The 17,849-nt window shown below is 38.4% G+C and overlaps 1 protein-coding gene across 2 annotated transcripts; it reads left to right on the top strand.

The window, feature by feature from the left end:
- The first annotated feature begins 31 nt into the window (after positions 1 to 31).
- On the top strand, positions 32 to 15,558 carry RAB23 (RAB23, member RAS oncogene family). Of its 2 annotated transcripts, none has more exons than XM_026695176.2 (7): positions 32 to 581; positions 4,856 to 5,063; positions 5,824 to 5,909; positions 8,764 to 8,920; positions 10,885 to 10,967; positions 13,059 to 13,151; positions 13,576 to 15,558. In XM_026695176.2, exons 2-7 carry the CDS (start codon positions 4,909 to 4,911, stop codon positions 13,716 to 13,718), a joined length of 717 nt encoding a protein of 238 aa, XP_026550961.1. In that variant the 5' UTR covers positions 32 to 581; positions 4,856 to 4,908; the 3' UTR covers positions 13,719 to 15,558. The 2 variants fall into 2 exon arrangements, with proteins under 2 accessions (XP_026550961.1, XP_087772103.1); XM_087915977.1 differs by lacking the exon at positions 32 to 581 and adding an exon at positions 584 to 724.
- The last annotated feature ends 2,291 nt before the right edge of the window (positions 15,559 to 17,849 follow it).

A 17,849-nucleotide genomic window follows, 5' to 3' on the forward strand; every position in this document is an offset into this window, starting at 1 on the left:
ACATAGATAAAGCCAACCTTATTTGCTTTCTGATTAATATTGCAAGTAGCTTCAGGCCATTATGTATCCTGCGAGGTTCCACAGCCCGAAATGATCATCGGTTTTGTTTGCTAAACCACTTGGGGGTTTTTGAGATCCTCAACTCGCAAGTCTACCGGAATCAGGGAGCTTCACTCCCCGTCAGGCGCTCTCAGAAGGTAGCTCGCAGTTTACGTCGAGGACCGAGACGACATCTGAAGGGGCTCCCTTTGGTTTTACCTTCGGATGGTTGAGCCTCTTCGTGTCACCGCAAGGAAGGCAAAGCCGGCGACATCCTGCGAGCCTTCCAAAGCCAGAGGCTCTTCCTCCCTCCCGAGTGGCGCTTCTCCCTCCTCCTCCTCCTCCTCCTCCCCACCCCCAACTTCTAACCCGGCCAGGGAGGCTGGTCCCGCCTCCGCTGAGGCGAGGCGGCTGAGGAGGGGGGCGGCAGGCGAGGCTGGCTGCCTGGCGAAGCGTCTGTCCCCATTCGGTAAAGCAGACGCGGCGGAGAAGAGAGCTTTCCCGAGCTAGTCCCCCGCGGCCCTGACGGCGTTTCCGGCCCTGTGAGTGTCCCGCGGGAGGAGCGGGCGATGCGCGTCCGGGTTGGGCTGGCGGGGCTGGCGGGCTTCTAACCCGGAGGCGGGGGGGGGCGCCCCTTCTTCCTCCGCGGGCCGATTTCGTGGGGAGCCGGTCGGAGACCGCCCTGGTTCGTAGGCGCCGCGTCTGGGATTCGGGCGCGTGGGGAGGATCCTCGGGTTGGGGGATGGCAGGACGCTGGGTTACGTGGTGCTACACACACACATACACAACACACACATAAGGGTTTCTACGTGGTGATAGGCTGGACTCGGTGAAGATGCTGCGCCCGCGCTCCCTTTTGCTCGATCACAGCGGCAGATTTCTCTCTGGCTTTGATCCCTAACAGAGGAATTCCTCTGGCTTGCCGATCCACGAGCTCCTTATTTGGAGATCGTTACATTTAGTACAGAGAGGCTGCGGACATTAGTTGATGCATTTCTTAGACTTAACATCCCGCCCTTTCCGACGGGGGATACCCAGAGGGAATTTCCTTTCCTTTTCCCCCATAGAAGAAGAAATCCCTGGTCCAAAGTCCCCCGCCCAGATTCTGGGACTTGGGGCTGGGCTTGTTTTTATACTACTACTACTACTACTACTACTACTATTATTATTATTATTATTATTATCATCATCATCATCATCATCATCATCATCATTATTTCTGTCTACTTTTTGTGATCTTCTTTCTGGTTTTCACCAATATTCCTGTACTTTGTTTTTAAATTAAGCTTGAGTTTTGATTTTCTGCATTGTTGAAATTTGGGGGAGAGAATGCTTGATTGGGGGAGGGGGGAATCATTTAGTAGATGTGTAAGTTTACAATTGTTATGCTAAAGCATCTGAACCTTTCCCTGTTTTGTGGCTTTCAAATGTGCTGGATTTGAGGTTATGGGGACTGTTAGTTCAAGATATCTTCACAGGCTGGAAAAGGTTGCTATATGATGAGATGCATGTATATCTTTGATGTGATAGGGATTGTTTTCTCTTATGTTCAGAGGCATGATTTACTACACATATGTAAGGGTTTATGTGGAGATTTAGAGCCAATCTGAAATGTACAGAATGGTTCACTATTTATTTTCTGTGATTGCATGTGGTGAAATAATTATTTCTTTCTATAGTTTTGTACCACAAGTGTTTGAACCACAAGCATTGCTACAATAAAGGTATTTCTTAGAGGAGGCTGTCATGGTATAGTCATTTATGTCATACTCTATATATCCTACTACACAGTTATCAACATAGAACTAATTGGCCCAGTGTTTCTCAGGTACTAATTCAGTGCAAATAAAACTTATAAAGACTCTTTGGAAATCTGCTGAAACTTGAAAAATATATTCCACTTGGTGGACTCCATTTCTCAGTAGGGCTGCATTTTTCAGATGGAATTGTGGGTCCTCCAGGGTTCCTAGTTCTTGCTGGAAGGGCAAGAAATAGCTATGCCAAGACACTTGCATAAATTCATTTTGTGCAATAATTGCACCTTTTCCTAATTATGATCATTCTTGCCTTACTTGGATTACTGTAATGTGCTGATGTGGACCAGTCTTTAATTTAATTTATTGGATTTAGGAGCCACTTGATGGTAGAATGACTCTGGGCAGTTCAGAATATAACAGAGAAAATAAAATACACTATAAAACCAACAAAAAAATAGAATAAGCAGAATTATAAGGCAAATCCATCAACAATACATATTTATTTTTATCTATCTAACTCAAAAAGGTGTCCATCCACCCCAGCCCAATGCCTGGGAGAACACTTTTTAAAGACCTTTCAGAATTCTATCAGGATGGGATCCATTGGGATCTCAGCGGGAGCGTCATTCAAAGAGTAGACACTGGTGGAAGACACTCATTTTGAATCCCAAGGAATAACTTCCTTTAACCGAAGGGATCTGAAATATACCAATCCTACTGGTTCATATCACTTGGTGTCAGACACAAAAGAACAGATCCACACATGAAGGTTCAGTTAAACTGATTTATTGCTACTCATACCTATGCACACAAATCTCAACTAAAGATTAGCACCTTCTTGGAGTCAGATAAGGGTCCAGGGAATTCATAGGGGGGTTGGACTTAGTCCACTTGTGGTTCCTAGGGATTCTAGGCTGATTTCCTCCACTCCCTGATATTCTCACTTCTCCTCCAGTCAGTCATACTCCATGGGTGATGACCATCCCTCAAATAATCATATAATATAACCATATAATGTAAGGCTTTTATAGGCCATAACTAGCACCTTGAAGCACTGAAAGCAAACTGGTAACCAGTGAAGCTTGCACAGGAAAGGTATCACGTGGGCATAGTGAAACATGCATATCATTGCCAATGCCACCGGATTCTGAACCAGCTGAAGCTTCCAAGTCTTCAAGGGCAGCCGCACTTAGAGATCTTGCAATAATCAAATTGTACGGTGACTAGGGCATTAGTCACTGTGATTAACTTCTGTTTTAGAAAAGAATGCACCAAAGACCACAGGGAACCTACAGCTGATTCCAAATGCTGTTGGTGGTAATAGACACATCTTAGTACATCTATATGATACTTCTGTTTCATTAACTGCACTGGTTAGTGGATTCAAGATGCTGATTGTCATCTACAACAAAACCTCACATAGATTTGGATCTGGTTATCTATGGGACCACCTTGAATTTCTCTGCTGGTCCTGTAAGACTGTTATAATGGCATTAAAACTTGATTTTTGAATGGGTGACGTGTCATGGTATTTCATGATTTTGCTTTAATGATTAGGATAGCTGAAATGGCTTGTTAGGTGTTTTCCCATAGCATTGTTTCATGTTATATTTTTGCATTTTGTTTTCATTGAATTTTTAGTGTAAGTCAACTTTAGTCTTTCTAATTTGACAGCTCATTTGTGGGGAGGGAAGAAGGAAGGGATATAAGGCAACTGTTTTTTAGTAACTACCACGTGTTACTGTACAAGCCATTTCTTTGGCATTATACAGGTAGCTCTTGCTTAATGATGGAAATTGGGACTCAAATAGCCATGCATTATAAACATGATATCATATGACATACTGCTTAGCAATGGCAGTCCTCAGTTACCGTTATTAAGTGTGGAGTGCATAGGTTGTAAAGGGAGGAGCTCATGTAATTGCAACTTCTGAATTCCTGACAGTTTCCCCATTGACTTTTTTTTAATTGGAGGCCAGCAGGGAAGGCTGCAAATCACAGTCACATGATTGTGGGATGCTGCTATCGTCAGAACTTGAAGGGCAGTTGTGACTACTTCAGTGCTGTAGCTGAATGAATGGTCAATAAGCAAGAACCATCCATATACCAGTATTACACATTTTTGATATAATGGAAACTTTCTATATGGAAGGAGTTAATAACATTTTGGTTGGATTCACCTACCCATTTAATGTAAAGGGGAAATGCTGTTGAAGAGCAAGATTTACTAAGGCAAATCCTTGATATGGCTTTCTAAATGAGTAGGAGGGAGAAATACTGTAGCATAAAAGAATCTTTTCCAAAACAGAAAAAAAAAATGGGTCATATGAGAAGGAGCTATTTTCCAGCTGCTGCAATGATACAGAAGCGCACACTTGATTCATGGGATTAAAGGTGAAGAATGCTGCAAAGGGCAGGGAAGGAAAAAAAGACTACAAATCATAGTGAATGGAATGAGGATAAATCCATAGAGAGAAGGCTAGTGTGGACAGACATCTGAAGTAGTCCTAGATGTATTTTAAGGGGTGGGGGGGGAAACACTATTATAGAACTTGGGAGTGACTGGAAAATATTTAAACTTTAGCAGGCACCGTGCTCATTTGTAAAATATAAGCATGAAATGCAAAACGATTATCAAAATTATATGGATAGTCCTTGACTTACAGCCATTTATCTAGTGATTGTTTAAAATTATAACAGCAGTGAAAAAAGTGACTTATGACTGGGTTTTACACTTATGAGCCTTGCAGTTTCCATGGTCATGTGATCAGAATTAGAACACTTGGCAAGTGGCATGTATTTATGACAATTGGAGTGTCCTGGGCTCATGGGATCTACCATTTGCAATCTCCTAGCTGGTTCTGATAAACAAAGGCAATGGGAGAGCCAGATCCATTGCATGATTCACTTAATAACTGTGGCAAAAAGATGCAACTCACCTAACTGCCTTAAGCAACAGACTTATTATAAACTCATGAGAGAACGAGAAGTCAAAATAAAATGTGTGTTTTTATTTTTGTAATCAAAGAAACTATTATTACCCTCTTTCTTTTTTTCAGGTAGAGAATTCAGAGATCTATACTAAATTGAGAAACAAATTACAACTTTCAAAATGCTGGAAGAAGATTTAGAGGTGGCCATCAAGGTGGTTGTGGTTGGAAATGGAGCTGTAGGGAAATCTAGTATGATCCAGAGATATTGCAAAGGGATTTTTACAAAAGACTATAAAAAAACAATTGGAGTTGATTTCTTGGAAAGAGAAATGCAGTACGTATCTAACAGATGGCAGTATTATTTGTTCGTTTTTAGGACTGGATTCAGTATATTTATAAGTGTTTTTCGGAAAAAGTCTTTTGCATAAATGTGAACATGAGGCATCTGTATTCTGCTGTCTGTCTGCAGAAGTTCCAGAATTATTAACCTGAACAATAAATGCAACATTGCTATAGTCTGTTAGAAGGAAAAGGCTATTTTACCAATAGTGGTAAGATGGAGTAGCAATATTGTAAATGTGACAAAGAGTTATAAACATTTATAACACTGAATGACAGTGATTTGTATGGAACATGAAGAGTGCAATATAAATAAATGGATTTTAAAAAAACAATATGTCTAATTTATTTCAGTCCACAAAGTACTTTTATTTTCTCTCAGAGCAGAGGAAAAGAAAAGGATATCGTATAATTAGATATGGTTAAATAAGTTTAAATTTTGGAGTTAGGCTTCAAGTAATTTGCCTCCAAACCCACTCCTACTACCTTAGTATGTTTAAGTCCTCCTAATTCTTTGCCAGTTGTTTCTCAATTAATGTAGTCTTTTGTGCCATACCCTTCAGAAACAGTACGTCTGTAGCTAAAAGAATTGGAAAAATGAGGTAGTCTGATGTGCATGAGTCCATATCAATGGAAATTCAAGTCTGTTTGAAAAACAATGGGATTACTGAAAGCCATTTTGCTAAGTACTTTTTTTAGATTACAAGTTCCTTGGTCTTTTTAATATGCTTATTGATACAAATATGTATTTTTAGAGTCAATGATGAAGATGTCCGGTTAATGCTATGGGATACAGCAGGTCAAGAAGAATTTGATGCAATTACTAAAGCTTATTATAGAGGTAAGAAAAAAAACCCTGTTAATATAAAGACTCTGGTTTGTGGTAAATTTAAATTCTAGTAGCATACTTTTTAAATAATACTCATCATAACAGGCCCGCACAATTTCATTTCTAGTTCTTCAACCAGAGACCTGGATGACTCTTCCACCAGCAGGAGGCTCTAAGGGATGTTTCTTCCACCCACTAAATCCAACAAGTCCCAAGACTCTTCTAGTAATAAATAGACCAAAAACACCTTTCCTTTCCTGAGTTCAGAGCCAAAGATTGTGTTTTGCCATTTGCATGAAAGAATAACCATATACACACAGTCAAGAATAACTTTACATGACAGTAACTATTGAATTCACTGGGAATGAAATCGGTCAGTTTCCTTATGTCTCAAGTAATATGCCTGATTCACTAGTAACATTTTTCACACTTCAGCACGTTACTAGACATTTTATTTCATTTTAAATCTCTGCCTCTTTTTTATTTCTTCAGGTTGTTTCCCATATTCTTTTCTTGTCCTAAACATTTTTCCCATGTTTCCTCTCTATCAGTTCGACCAGGAGTGTCAAAGTTGCGTCGTCATAGTGTCATCACATGACATATCAGAACTTCCGCTCCCTTCGCCGGGAGTTTGACAGCCCTGGGTTAGACCATGTTTACATCAAGCTAAGTCTGCATGTCTTAAGCTTGCACTCACAACTCCTTATATACTTTTCTAAACCGAGATTCTTTTTTTTTTTACAGTTCTATTGAGATTTCCTCATAAGCTCTTTGCTGTCTGATAAAAACCTGTTCATCCCATCCCATCATCCTCTTTCTTCTATTCTGCCTCTGGCTAATTTCCACTCCTGGCACCTACATTCCTAGTCTTCAAGTTATTTTCATATTTCTGACGACAAGCTTGTACCAGATTCCAGTAGCTTTAACTTATTTACCCACCTTCAGCGCAACCTTCCTTGAGTCACACATGCAAGTCTTTCACTTTGCTTTAATATTTAGTGTCAGTCCCACATGTGACTGCTACCAAATTCATATTTGATATTGGTTCTGAATCTTGCCAAAGCCTACATATAACATTTATTCATCTGTCAAATTTAAAAACTGCCCATCTCCCTCACAAAGGGACCCTGAGCAGTGATTATGTTCCTAAACAGTAGTGATTCCATTTTAGAGATATTGAAATTTAGATTCTTTTGTTACCTCTTGAAAATAGGACTTAGGACACAATCTTACCTCTACTTATCTGAGAGATGTAACGAATTTACTTCTGAGTGATTATATGTAGGGTTGCATTGGTAAATTATTATCTAATTATTACCTAATATAGATTAATCTCAATTTTTCAAACCATTATTTTGATGAAGCAGTTTGAACTTTTTTCTCTGACATTAGGATGATTATGAACTGCTAATTAATCCAAAGACTCAAAAATGTAATTTCATACTTTTCTGGAGCATTTTTTTACCAGTGGGTCATGTATCCTGGGGTTACTGGGAATCAGCAATGGAATACTACATATGGCCTATCCCTGTTTAATACATAACCTAGCTACATTTTTATAGACATTAAATGTTTCCATTATTGTTATAATGTCTTTCTTCTCAGATTTAAATAAATTCTTATGTTTTTAAAACTGTATTAAGTACACAGGTTTCTTACTGATCACAGTATAAGAGAAGCTGCTCAGAATACAGTAAGAATGCTTCAGAGTATCAGGTTTCATACCCTTGGGCACCTGGATCAAATGTAACGGATGACCAAATCATATAATACTAAGCACTAAGGTTTATTTTTCATCTTCAACTATTTGTCTCCTAGAAGGGGTTCCTTACATGGAAGTGGTTGTATAAAGAAATTAAGGAATGAACCTGAGAACCAGGATTCCTTTTTTATTTTTTTATTTATATTTCATGTTTCTAGACTCTTCATCTACCTCGGAACAGGGAGTTTTATAAGGCTTTCTCTATTTATTCATTCATCTCTTTGTAAAACTAATTTTTAAAATGCTCTTTTTATTGCTTAGGCCAAGTAAGAGCAAACGTTTAGTGGCTGGAGGTCCCATTCAAAGCAATTGAATTTACTGGCCATAATGATTGGGATAGTAATAGAAAATAGAAATACGACATGTTTTCCATACCTCTCCCCATTTTAGGGGGACACCAGTTTTCCTGTCACATTTCTCCCTTTTTTATTTGACTATGAATTATTTTGTTACGGCTATTTTACATTTGAATTTACTGGCTCAAGAATGTTAGGAACTACACTGCAGCTGTAGCCATAGAGGATTTGGGGTCTGCAAAAGAAGAGGGTACAGACAACCTTATATCAATGTGTCTTAAGTTATATATTAATAAACTGCCTGTCCCACACATTCCCATAGGGTGGGCGTGCTCCAGGTTCTCTCTTTAATCTTTGCCATCTCAAGGGACTTAGGAAGCATGCCTTTTCAGAGGTTTTCCTTGTGCTCTTGAAATATTCCCTCCCCCCCTCCCCAAGATATGAGAGGCCCGCCCCCAAGCCTGCTGGGCTTTAGAAAGACCTGGCTTTTTTTCCCCAAGGCATCCCCCAGGCACTCAGATCCAGTTCAAGAGCACCCCCTCTTGGTTAGTGTTGTTATTGTGTTTGATTGATATTTTGTATTTCCAACTTATATATTAAGTGTTAAGGTTATGCTGTTCTTTCGGTTATTTTTCTGATGCATACTGATCACGGGACACTTTTGAGTCATGTTGCCTTATCAGTTCCATAAATCAATACCATTTATCCAACATATTTATCCAGTTATTTATTACGTATCTTTTTTTGGGGGGGGAACTATCACTGAGCATTAAGTTTATTTCTCTTATATTTATTATTATTATTTTAGGAGCCCAGGCTTGTGTGCTTGTGTTTTCAACCGTTGATAGGGAATCTTTTGAAGCAATTCCTACCTGGAGAGAGAAAGTTGTATCTGAAGTCGGAGAGATTCCCACAGTTCTTGTTCAGAATAAGATTGACCTCCTGGATTGCTCTTGTATAAAAAAGTGGGTGCTTTCATTACATTCTAATAAACAAATCTTTTAAGCATCACTGGTAAATTTAAGAAGACATTCACCTTGGTACTTGTATGAACAAACTATATACTAGATTGTATGCTGTATTGCCATGCTGCAAATAAGGATTTAAGCTAAATCTGGGTAAAGATAAAATATCAAGACATATAAGTGCCTTGTAGAAAGGGACAGTGTGAAGCCCATGCTTCCCGTGAGTCTGATATATCTCCACAAGCATCTAAACAAACATTTTGCTTTATTTTAATTGCTACATACAGTAGAACCTGAAAGTAAGAGAGAGAACTCAGTTCCCTGTAGGAAGATTTTTCCATAGGATCCAAAGAGCAGCAGCTGATAGGCAAAGAAGGCAGAGACTTTTAAAAAAACCAGGCTTTTGGGAAGAGAATCATTTGGGGTGGCAGAAAACTGGAAGAGGTATGCAGGCTGGTGGGCTATGATGTAGACAGGGTTTGAATTATTGAAGAATGTTTGTTCTTCTAAAGCAGGGGTCTCAACCTTGGCAAATTTAAGCCTTGGTGGTCTTCAACTCCCAGAATTCCCCAGCCAAGCTTTGCTTTGGCTGGGGAATTCTGGGAGTTGAAGTCCACCAAGGCTTAAATTTGCCAAGGTTGGAGAGCCCTGTTCTAAAAGGGTAGTGTTGGCTGATGTACCTCAGATGGACTGGGGGGAAATGCACTGTGGAAATGCACTGTTGCTGATTCAAGAAGGGTCTGCCTAGTTAAGATTTGTGAGTGAGTGGGTCTGAGGAGACAACAAGGAGAGGGTCCAAGGACCACTTTGGAACAAAACTACCTAGTGCAGAGCCCAAAGAGAAACAGAATAAACCCCCATTCTACCAGACAAAAAGTACTGCAGCCAACCTAAGGGAGGGAAGGCCATCCATATTTTTTACCTTTTTCTTAGACCCTGTGTCAACTCTAAATGGAGGTAATTAGAGTCTTTAGCACTAGAGACACGTACATACATGTTAAGCCATTATTACAGAATACCTATATATGCAGGTAGACAATTCTTAATCTGTATGCTATTCAGTAGCAACCCTCCCCACCCTTTCCAAGACATTTAAAAAGTCAAAGTTACCGGAAGGTAACAGCCAAACAAACCAGGTAATCTACTTGTAAATATAATTCTTGCCAAGAACGACTGCAAGAACCAAAAGTAAACACCATGGGAGGTCTTAATGAAAGAATACAAAAGAAAAGACATCAAAAGACATCTTGCCTCAAATTGTATGAACTCATGAAAGTTCTCCCTGTGCTTTTCTGTATCTGTTTTCACAATAGGAACAAAACTGATTGACATTTCTTGAGTGTTAAGTCTGGCACTCTCAGGAAATAGTTTGGCTCGAATGTTGCAAAAACTAGAGAATTTAGTTTCAAATGCAGTATTTTAAGAGCAGTGCAATAGGAGGATGTTTTATGGCTTGCTTTTTACAAATGCAAGATATATGACTTTATTGTAAGTCCCAATTTTACTTAAGTCCTTGTGCTTTCTCACAAGTGCAGAATCCGTGTGTTTATTCAACACTCATTCATTGGTGCAGCCAGGAATTGATATATATATTTGAATATCAATGGATGCTTAATTTTTATGCAGTTCCTATTTATTTATTTACTACATACTTTCATTGCCCTATGAGCAGGTTTTTGAGCAGATCTTGATTGGTTCACCAATTTAAGATTATGAAAAACTAATATTTACACCAAATACTGTAATTTCCGGTCCTTTTTTTCTTTATAATTTTCATTAGGCAACATTTTAAGTCAATGTTAATATTTTCTCTCACCTTTTTACTAAGAAAATCCTTTCTTTTAACTGCCCTTTTAAATCTACTTCAATGAAGATTATCAACTCAGTTCAGTTTGTATTAATGCATTCTATTTTAGTGAAAAATAATTGATGTCTAAAACAAGGCTTTCCATTCCTATAAACAGTGAAGAAGCAGAGGCGCTTGCAAAAAAACTAAAATTAAGATTTTATCGGGCATCTGTAAAGGAAGACTTAAATGTAACAGAAGGTAAGGTAGACTTTTTAATATTTTGGTTAGGTTAGTTTTCTTTTCTTTTTCAAGCTTAATTCCTCTTTCTCATTGAAGCAACAAGCCTTTTTCAGTTCTTGTCTCTAGAATTCGATTTTCTAAGTTCAAAGAATCTCTTTTAAATTGACGAACTTTGAGACAGTTTAGTCTTTGTGGATAGTCTGAAGTGCTGCAATCTTGAAATATTATTATTATTTGTTAACTGCAGATCAGCTAGAAGTTTTGATTGTATATTTTTTTATCTACCTGTTTACTTCTCAGGGACTGTGGATAGTCATAATTATTATTGTTATATTTTTATCCCACTTACTTATATATCTATGCATTTATGTATGATAATCAGCTTAAAGCTGTGAACATATCTAATACTCCTATCTTTTATTTTTCCCACAACAGCCCTGCAAGGTGGGTTGTGCTAGGAGAGTGACTGGTTCAAAATTTGGTTAAAAAAATAAAAACTAGTTCTATGGCTGTGATGGCGAACCTATGGCATGCATGCCACAAGTGGCATGCAGAAACATTTGTGCTGGCACGCAAGCCACAGGCAAACTTACCTCACTGCACATGTGCGTGCCTCATAGCTGATTTTTCTGCTGGTTTCAGGCCTTTTTTGGCTCCCAGCAAGGCTTTTCAGGATGCATAGGCCCATTTCATCATTTCCTGTAATACCGGAAGTGATGAAACAGGCATATTATTTGGCCTGAAAAGCCTTGCAGAGGCTTTTTCCAAGCCTCTGGGAAGCCGAAAAAGGCCTCAAACCAGCAGAAAGATCAGCTGTGAGGCGTAGTGCAGGTAAGAGGGTGGCAGGGATGATTGCATGCAGGGGGGGAGCATTTCATTCTAGGTGCTGGCATGCTTTGTGTGCGCACTAATGCATGCACAATTTTTGGCACAGGAGCCCAAAAAGGTTAGCCACCATTGTTCTATGACAACTAGGTTTCATCTGGTACTCCTTATAGTCTCTGTGCAATTGCATATGGAGGGCAGGATTTGTGTTATAATCCAATTCAAATTTTATATATTCCTTGACTCTGTGCAGGTACAAAAATATTCCTTGACTATATACTCTGTGCAAGTACAAAAGTTTTGTGTGTTTGCGTGCCTTCAAGACAATCTTGGCTTCTGGCAAGTGTCTGGAGGAGTCCCTGCAGTTTTTTTGGCAGCATTTTTGGAAGTGATTTGTCATTGCCTTCTTCATAGGGCTGAGCGAAAGTGACTGGCCCAAAGTCAGCAGCTGGTTTTGTGCTTAAGGGGGGACTAGAACTTACAGTCTCTGGTTTCTAGCCTGGTGCTTTAACTACCACATGAAACTTGCTCTTAGCCACAAAATAAAATGAAAAATTATGTTATTTGAAAATGGAAAATACTCTACTTTCCATTAAACAATGCCCTTCTGGGGGTGGGTTGGCAGTTCCAAATTTTTGACCTCCAAACCACCTCCAAATCCTGTAATTTGCTTCCAGAAACTACCCAGTTGCTCCGAGAATGGTATGTTCCAGAGAGAGAACAAAATGTCCTGGAATCACCAACCTTGTAGTTCCACAGATAAAAAATTTTGAGATTGAATTACAGATGAAGAATTTGTTTTTGACAAGATGAACTTAAACTCCAAGGTTTAAGAAAAAACTTAAAAAAGCTTAATTCCTAGGGAGATATTTTCAGTTTTTCTTGACTGGGTAAGACTGACGGGCTGAGAGCGATTGCTCCAAAATATTTGGAGAACTGAAGTTTGCAACCTGGAAATATTATTACAATGAATGAAACAATGTTCTATTGAAAATGCAGGTTTTACCACTGTATAATTAATATTCTATGAGCTATATAATTGCTAACAGAAAAATACAATATTCATCAGACTTTTCTGTCTTGACTTCAGCAGGTTGTGTTTAACAACCTGCATTTAAGCATTTAACAACCTGTTTGTGTGTGTTCGTTTATTCATTACTAGCTTATATAGACTGTTGTTGCCACTTTTAACATGTTAAGTAAGTTTGAGTTTATAAGGAAACTATAGGCTTTACTAATAAAAATACATATTTTCCAAAGGCCTTGATATTTTGTATGCTACAGTTTTTAGATATTTGGCTGAGAAGTACCTTCAAAAACTTAAGCAACGAATAATGGAAGATCCAGAAGTTGTACACACAAGTAGTAACAGAATTGGTATGTACAGTTGCATGCTGCAAGCAGATAGTATTGTGCCATTTTACTTTTGTAAAACTAATCTTTGGCCACAGTATCAAAGCCTAAGAAATAATAAATTAAAGCTAGCCATTTTCAATTCAGTTTAGTTCATTTTCCGCTGATATTATCAGAATTTTACAATGATGTAATTTCGACTAACTCATGGCAGAAATACTGATGAAGAGGTTAAAAGAAGCTTGCTATTTCTTTAAAAATACTATTTCTGATAAAAATAGTATGTAGTCTCACCATAAAGCATTTCTTGCTTCGATTTTTAAAATATCAAGCTAAGGCTTATTGAAGTTCTAGTTCTGCTTTAATTGTACAGTTACAGATCTGACACAGTTAAAAGATTGCCAGTTGCCATGCGTACAACTCTCTTTTGTGCTTTAATTTTATATAGGTGTTTTCAATACGGCAGGTGGAAGTCATTCTGGCCAGAATTCCAACTTGCTCAACGGAGGAGGTGACGTCATCAACCTTAGGCCAAACAAGCAAAGGACCAAGAAAAGCCGAAGCCCTTTCAGCAGCTGCAGCATACTCTAGAACTGCAAATCATTGTCTGACCCAGTTGTTTAACTGATGTCCTTAAGGAACACAACTGGCTGTAGAGGTGTTTTTATCAGTGCTTTAGCAGAGTTGCACACAATGGACCTACACAGATAGGGAATAATACTGCTGTTTAAATGAATGACTCGTAATGGCAAATAGTGAGATCCCAAGAGGGTTAGAAATAATACCATTGGCCATGCATTCATTTGACATTCAGTAAGACAACTTTCTAGTTGAAAGGAATGATGAATTAATATATACAGTAGGTTTCATTTTAAACAAAATTTGAGCTGAAAGGCTTTAATAACTTGTTCATAAAATAGTTTTTCTATTTGTTAGATCCTGTGGCTCAGAGGCAGAGCCTTAATAATGAAGCAAAAATTAACAGTTTTTAAAACAGTCCAGTATATATTTTGGCAATGTTGGTAGTGCAATATTTGTATGACTTATGAAACTTAACTGCAGTGTGTATCTGCAGAAACATCTTCAAAGACTCAGGTAGCTAAACACAAATTAGGTCTAGGTCGAAAGTTTTGGCAACAAAATAAGTTGTTTCACAAATTCAAACATTTTTTTTTTCTAATGGTACTGGCACATTTCAATTTTCTCTACACTGTGGGCCTTAACTTTTTTTTATTGTACTGTGCCAAAAAGTAATGTTTATGCTGCTATATGTCTTTATTTTAGTCAATTATTATCAGACACACACAGTACATTCTAAATTATAACAGGACAAGTAAATGAGAAATTGTACGACCAAACAGAATATAGCAAGTTCCTTTTTAAAAAAAATCCTCTATTCATTTACATCCTTCATACGTTCTTAATGAAAAATACAAAGGGGGGTTATCAAAAGATTAAAGTGCATCTTATATCTAGTGTGCATTCCTATTTAAGGCCCTTTTTCTTTTTCTGGTATTAAACGATGTGCCTGTTTTTGATGACATTGTGTGAATGTAAAGTTCCTGTCTTAATCTCTGTTTACCTAATACCGAATTCTACCAGATGAATGGAACTTGCTCTAAGTACACATGCACAGATCTCGCTGCTGTTCCACTGATGCTAATGTACTTCCATGTAATATATTTAGGTTCAGGATGTTTAAGAAATGAAGTCTTACATTACAACATTATTCATAAACCTTTAACCTTATTTTCCCTGATGAAATATGCCTCTACAATATTGTTTTCTGTTTACAAACTATTCCTGCAGTATTTCTGTTAGAAAACTTCTGCTAGCAGCTAATTACTCTTTCTAAGAAATGTTGAAATATCAATAGTTCAGGAGCATAATTATATTCAAGACCAGAGCTGGAACTCTGCCAGCCTGATTACAACATTCTTTTTCTGTATGAATATTATTTTACATTTTATGTCTGTAAACACTAAAACATTATACTTAAAAGAGATATTACTTGTCCAAAAGTTTGTATCTTGTATTTTGGAACAGGGTTCTTACATCCTGTTAGTTTAATTATAATCTAAAAATAATTACATTTTTTCCAGTGATTACTTGGCCTGTTTTGTACTGAACAATGTACCAATCCTCATGCTTAAGTAACCATTCTCATTGTTGGCAATGAGATGGGATATGAACCATAACCCTTTTCATTTTGAAAAATTGGACCAAGTTTCTTCCTTTAAACAAGTCTAGTTAGTCACTAGGTGACTAGATACAGGTCCAGATTATATTTGTGTTGCATTATGGGACAAGAACACAGACATATTCAAAGTTGTTCATTGATAAAAGAAACATCTTGGTTTAAATAAGTAGGTTCTGCATGCATGCTATTTTTATATGGAATTTTTTACATTAAATGATAGCCTTACACGTTTATATTTGTGAATAAGACTCTGATTTTATTTTTAGGGGGTTGTTAATAATAGCAAAATCAAGGTTCATAATATATGATTGCCATCTTGACTATGCCCAAGTATATATGCAGCCTCAAACCATGGGTGAAGGTGGAATGTAACCTGACCCATTCATGTTCCAGTGACTTGCCATGGCCAACTCATCATGGCCAACTCAACCCGTTCATGGGACAACTCGCCACAGGCCAACTTGCTGTAGGACAACTTGCTGTGGGATAAGAGTTACACTAATATCAAAGAAATGATGGAATAGAATCATTAAAGGATACAAAAGGAGGGACAGAATGAAATGTGAATGGCAAAAAACAAATATTTTTTTATTTTAAATAATTACATTGAATTGTTAAATTGTCCACATAAAGTTGGCTGTGGTGAGTTGTCCCATTCCGCTCTCAGCAAAGCAATAGCAAACCCGAAATGCTTCTTTCTCCTTCAAAATATAGCTTGTCATTAAGGGGTGGGGTGGGATGAACTCAAATATAAGTAGGGTATTCTTCAACTTATGACCACAATTGAGCCCGAAATGCATGTTGCTAAACGAGTCAATTAAGTGAGTTTTGTTCCATTTTACGATCTTTCTTGTCACAGTTGTTAACTGAATCACCGGGTTAAGTTATGGTTAAGTGAATCTGGCTTCCCCAAAGATATTGCTTCTCAGAAGGTTGCAGAAGATAATCACATGATCGCGGGACACTGCAACCATAAGTATAAACCACTTGCCAAGCATCTGAATTTTGATCATGTGACCATGGGGGTGCTGCAACGGTCATCACTTTTTTTCAGTACCATTGTAACTTTGGTCACTAAACGAATGGCTGTAAGTCGAAGACTACCTGCCGAGGTTGAGATGGGGCTCATTGGATGGTTGGGATACATTGGGCAACTACCTTTGACTTAGGGCAGGGGTGTTAAACTCAATTTCATTGAGGGCCACATCAGGGTTGTGTTTCACCGCAAAGGGAATGGGGGGGGCGTGGCACACCTGGCCAGGGGCATGGCCAGCTCGACATCACTCATTAAGGTTCCATTTTCAGCCACAACGGCCTCCTGCAGCCTCTGCCAGCGAAAGTGGAACTCAGGGAGGCCAGGTGCAGCCCACCTGGGCTCTATTTTCGGTTGCAATGGCCTCCTTCAGCCCTCTGCCAGTGAAAATGGAGCTCAGGTGGGCCTCCCCAAGCTTCATTTTCGCTGGCAAGAGGGCTGCAGGAAGCCATTGTGGCTGAAAATGGAGCCTGCTAGGGCTGTGCACTGCCCTCCCAAGCTCCGTTTTTGGTAGCATAAGCACTGCAGGCTGGTCCTTTGCTATTTCCAGAGTGGCCCCATGTGGCCAGATCTTAGCAACCCACAGTCCGGATTCAGCCTGCGGGCCTCGAGTTTGACACCCCTGGCTTATGGGATGGGAGGGTCTCCATTACATACTGACAGGAACATGAGTAAATTACCATATACTGTATCTTGGTAAAGTAATAATTGCTAATATCAATCTGTGGTACTTCATGATGCTCACTAGCATCTATTTAGATTTTAAAATGCTTTTATAGTTAAGGGAATTGTATAGGTTCGTACAGCTATCAAAACATTCAGCATTTATCAAATCACAATGTATTAAATAATGTGTGAGTGCCAAAAACAGGATTCTAAAAAACAGAAGTGATGCAGAAAAGTTGTTAAAAGTATTCAACCTTTAAAAATTTGTTAAAAGTATTCAATCTTTAAAAATTTAAAAAGTTGTTAAAAGTATTCAATCTTTAGAACTTGATCTGGTACCAAACATCTATGTTTTGGTACCTCTGAATCCTTTTGAAGATGTATAATGAAAACATTGAGAGCCAGTTTTATGTAGTGCTTAAGATGTCATCAACTTAGAAACTGGGAGACCATGAATTCTAATCCTACCTTGAGCACAAAGCCAGCTAAGTTAGTTTTGGGCCAACCAGTTTTTTTCAGCCCTAGAAGGAGGCAATGGCAAACCACATCTGAAGAACCTTGACAAGAAAACTGCAGGAATTTATACACGCAGTCTGAGAGAACTGGACACAATTGAACAGAAGAAAAGAAAAATGAAGACCAAACCAATCTCTGAGGCAAGGGTTAATTCACTAGACACTCTATTATCAAAGGAGCAAATAAACTGTTCCAATTGTTACTTATAATACTGGAAATCCAGAATCATTTAACTATCTTATATCCCAGTTAATAGCCACATGTATGTTTAAGATACTCAAATATTGCTTAACTGTGATAGATTGTT

The sequence above is a fragment of the Pseudonaja textilis genome, chromosome 1, assembly GCF_049901715.1.
Source record: "Pseudonaja textilis isolate UNSWEBS1 chromosome 1, rPseTex1.2, whole genome shotgun sequence".
Classification (NCBI taxonomy): domain Eukaryota; kingdom Metazoa; phylum Chordata; class Lepidosauria; order Squamata; family Elapidae; genus Pseudonaja; species Pseudonaja textilis.

Bases quoted from the DNA above. Each gene is read 5' to 3' on its own strand.
- RAB23 (XM_026695176.2), top strand. From the start codon at position 4,909: ATGCTGGAAGAAGATTTAGAGGTGGCCATCAAGGTGGTTGTGGTTGGA. The intron at 5,064-5,823 runs GTACGTATCTAA...ATGTATTTTTAG, and splicing joins TTCTTGGAAAGAGAAATGCA to AGTCAATGATGAAGATGTCC. The intron at 13,152-13,575 runs GTATGTACAGTT...AATTTTATATAG, and splicing joins CACAAGTAGTAACAGAATTG to GTGTTTTCAATACGGCAGGT.